The 4,003-nt window shown below is 36.6% G+C and overlaps 1 protein-coding gene across 1 annotated transcript in view; it reads left to right on the forward strand.

Annotated features, from left to right (window-relative positions):
* Positions 1–4,003, forward strand: part of LOC112904262 (putative serine protease K12H4.7) — a 23,064-nt gene that overhangs the window by 807 nt on the left and 18,254 nt on the right. The window contains exon 3 of the mRNA XM_025973870.1: positions 2,965–3,146. Within this exon, the coding sequence (XP_025829655.1) occupies positions 2,965–3,146 (182 nt within the window). The remainder of the gene's footprint in view (positions 1–2,964; positions 3,147–4,003) is intronic.

Below are 4,003 nucleotides of genomic sequence, written 5' to 3' on the forward strand. Positions count from 1 at the left end.
AAATAAAGAAAATAAATCATGAAATACAATATGTTTGAGACATTTATTGAGTAATATTTTTTTAAATCAATCGGTATTCATAGAATATTTAAAAATATTAAAACATTAAAACATACATGGTCATTATTAATTTATATCAGTTGTTGATAGACTGAATTGTAAATTACTGAAAACTCCAAAAGTAGAAATATACGTCACTGTTTTTATATCCAACTCATTCATACATTTAGAATGTGTGAATTATTCACTTCCTCAATTTTGTCATCATCGTAAAGTCGTCAATCCTAAGACTGGCTGAACATGTACCCCTCTTTCCTATCCTGAGCTTGTCTTCGCATTTCCCTGAAACTAGAACAACCCATATCCTCAACTATTTGCGAACAGCAATCTAATGTAGATCTACCTCTACTCCTCCTAACTCCCGTTTCTGTCTTTAATATGTCTCTGACTAGACCTTTATGCCTGAGAAGGTGTCCTACCAACCTATCTCGACTATTTCTTATTGACTTCCATAGAGTCATCTGTTCTCCTATTCTTTCTAATACATGTTCATTTCTAACCTTCTCTACCCAAAAAAGGAAGACTAACCCCTAATTACCACAAAAAACTTTATTTGAGCGGACGCGAGTCTCGCGTTGATAATGCCCACGTATGAAGTGGGCGAAGCACGTGTCCGCTCAAATAAAGTTTTTGTGGTAATTAGGGGTGAGTCTTCCTTTTAATTTTAAATTAATATTTACCACAGTCTCTTCTTTCTACTTTCTCTACCCACGGTATCTTCATCATTCGCCTGTAACACCACAGTTCGAACGCTTCTAAATTTTCTAGTTTCCCTACTTGCCTCATTGTCCTAACATTCCACACTCCGACTCGTGAAATATTGCACCTATCCCATTGCACTTATTGATATTTCCCAAGGCAGTCCCCACCCAGACATCTTTACTTCAGAGGACGGCATCATTTCATCTGTGTGATACGTTGGACTCGGAAACACGATGTGGTGGTTTCCCGTTGACTTCCACATGGCAGTATTGGGCATCAGAGTACTTACTTACTAACCCTACATACCTACTTATTATCTCATTAAATTACCCAGGGCCTCAATACGCATCTGATAGCCATAACAGAATTTGGACTAACTGCGATCTAGCTATAAATTTTCGTACTTCGAAAATCAAATATCTTTGCATTTGTATGTCGACAGATAGAAGAAGACACAATCCCATAATCTCAAGCTCTTAATCACTTGATCACTTGATAACATTATAGGTAGGTACTCTAGAATTATGATTAAATTGATTAGCGGACGACATCATACACTAAAGCTCTTAACAACTCTATCACCTGGAATTTATTTTAAAAAATACGAAACAGGTGGGAGCGTAAGCAAAATATTCCCAAAAGTTCCTTTTGACCTGTGTTCGCGAGAGGGTCGACGGAAGAGCATGACAACAGCCACTACGAAATTCTGTATTTCAAATCCATAAATTGCAAGCGAAGTACCTGCGTACCAGATTAGGTTTTATGTAAATTCAATACCGAAATATTATTTTCCGCAAATCAAATTAAATTTTTACATAGAATAATGACCCGGACGTAATTTGCCTCGTGCGTCAGTGCTTAGTCTTCAACTCTTTCGCTTTATAATTTCGTCATTCTTTTATGACGGAAAGCGGGTCGATAAATTGCAAAACAATACGATTCGGAGTTAAAATTGCGATAGCCGCCATCCCAGCATTCATGTTAAGTAGTAAGCCAATTTGGCTATCAAATATCTTTTTTAAAAATTATCATCTAACGTCGTACTACAAACAAACTCACGTAACAAAACCCAAACGAACACAGTTCGTAGCATTGTTAGACACAACTCATCGACATTATTCAATCATCGAATATTTATCCTTTACGTGCTTAGTTAAGTCAGATAAGTTTAGACTGAAGGGATAGCAGGGATATAGCGCAGGGTCAAGTCGCCTTCAATAAAAAGAAGTCACTTCTATGCTCGCAAACGATTAATTTAGAAATTCGAAAAAGATTGTTAAAAGTGTATATTTTGAGAGCGGCGCTTTACGGGTGCGAAACATAGACAGTGGGTGCGGGGTATACAAAAGTTTAGAAGCGTTCGAAATGTGGTGTTATAAGCGAATGATGAGGATACCGTGGATAAAGAAGGTTAGAAATGAAGAGATTTTATAAAGAATAGGAGAATAGAAGACTATAGAAGTCAATAAAAAATAGGCTACATAGGTTGGTAGGACACCTTCTCAGGCATGAAGGTCTAGTCAAAGACATATTAAAGGCAGAAATGGAAGTTAGGAGGGGTAGAGATAGACCTAGATTAGATTACTGTTCGCAAATAGTTAAGGATGTGGGTTGTTCTAGTTTTTGGAAAATGCGAAGATTAGCTCAAGTCAGGAAAGTTAGGAAATGTGGAGGTGTGTGTCCAACCAGTCTTAGCACTGACAACCTTATGATGATGATAGGATAGAAGGAATGTCGTGAATAAAAAAGGTTGGAAATGAAGAGATGTTAGAGAAGTAAAAAGAGAAAGGTGCTACTGTTGTTAAAAAGGAAAAGTAGATTGGATATAGGGCACCTTCTTAGACAAAAGCTAGAATGGGATGTGGGTTGTTCTAGTTCTAGGGAAATGCAAAGTTTAGCTCAGGATAGGAAAGAATGGTGATGCGTGTTCAACCAGTCTTAGGATTGACGACCCTATTGATGATGTGTATAATTACATTTATTTGTAACCTAGTAAATGAAACTTAGCAACATTTAACTGTCCACCACGGTCCTCAGATATTTATTATTCATGAGATAAATCCCATGTAAGCGACCCAAACAGTATTTTTAATACTGAAATATGTTATATATACTTACCTATATAACCTATAAATCCACAGATAATATTTTTAATAGTTTAACAGAAAAGCTGAATTTTTATTTATTTATCCTTTTCCGTAGAGATACGTATACAATGGCGAATGCTTTAAGAGTGGTGGCCCGATATTCTTAACTCTTGGAGGCGAATGGACCATATCAACCGTAGATCTAATGGCGGGAACATTTTACGACATAGCATGCGAAAATGGCGGATATATGTTTAATACTGAACACAGATATTATGGAGAAAGTCAGCCAACCAGGTATGTGGCATTACAAAAATTAAAAAAAATACAACGTGCAATTATACAACACGCTACTGAAGTGAAACTTCGTCCAACACACAAACATACCGGAATAGGGGTTAAGGAATTAGTTTAATGGTATTATTTGTACACTATGAATTTAAATTTTACACTATACATGCCGCAGTTGCCTGTAACGAACGTTGGATTGAAGCGTGCTCATGGCTCAAGGGATCTCCACTACGAACTCGACTACGTGGTCGAGTAGAGGGGGGATATCCGTTACATGATTTCGTTACATAGCAACTCGCATGAAACGAACTTACCCTACCGTAAAGAAGTTTCACTTCAAAAAGTGCTTATTGTACAAAGTTATTGATTGCTCAATTTGTGAAAATCTAGATATCCAATTACAGTACAACCTGGATAATCCGAACTAATTATTGCAAAAGATTGTTTGAATTATCAAAGAGCAATTGTCTGCTATATTCGGCACGGACATTTATATTATAGCCACTCTCTGTAGTAAGATGTGACTAACAAAGTTGTGGTTCTGAGAAGAACCGATTTAGTAATATCGTTGGACACATTATCTGCATCATTGATGATTCCAAGGGTTGACACTTTATCAGCATCCGAATAATAGTGAGCCTGGTGTTAGACTAATTTTATTTCAATATTTACAGAGTATTTATACTAAATTATTTACATGGTATTATACGGTAAGGAACATTTCAGCATATTACATTTGTGTGTGTATTTGCCGTTGACCTAGTTAGTCGCAGTGTGTCGCGACCTAACTAAGTCAGCACAAATGTAGACGCTTAATTGATACACACAATAAATGTTTTTCGCTATACCGAGTGTTCCCACAG

The sequence above is a fragment of the Agrilus planipennis genome, unplaced genomic scaffold, assembly GCF_000699045.2.
Source record: "Agrilus planipennis isolate EAB-ADULT unplaced genomic scaffold, Apla_2.0 scaffold30, whole genome shotgun sequence".
NCBI classification, from domain to species: domain Eukaryota; kingdom Metazoa; phylum Arthropoda; class Insecta; order Coleoptera; family Buprestidae; genus Agrilus; species Agrilus planipennis.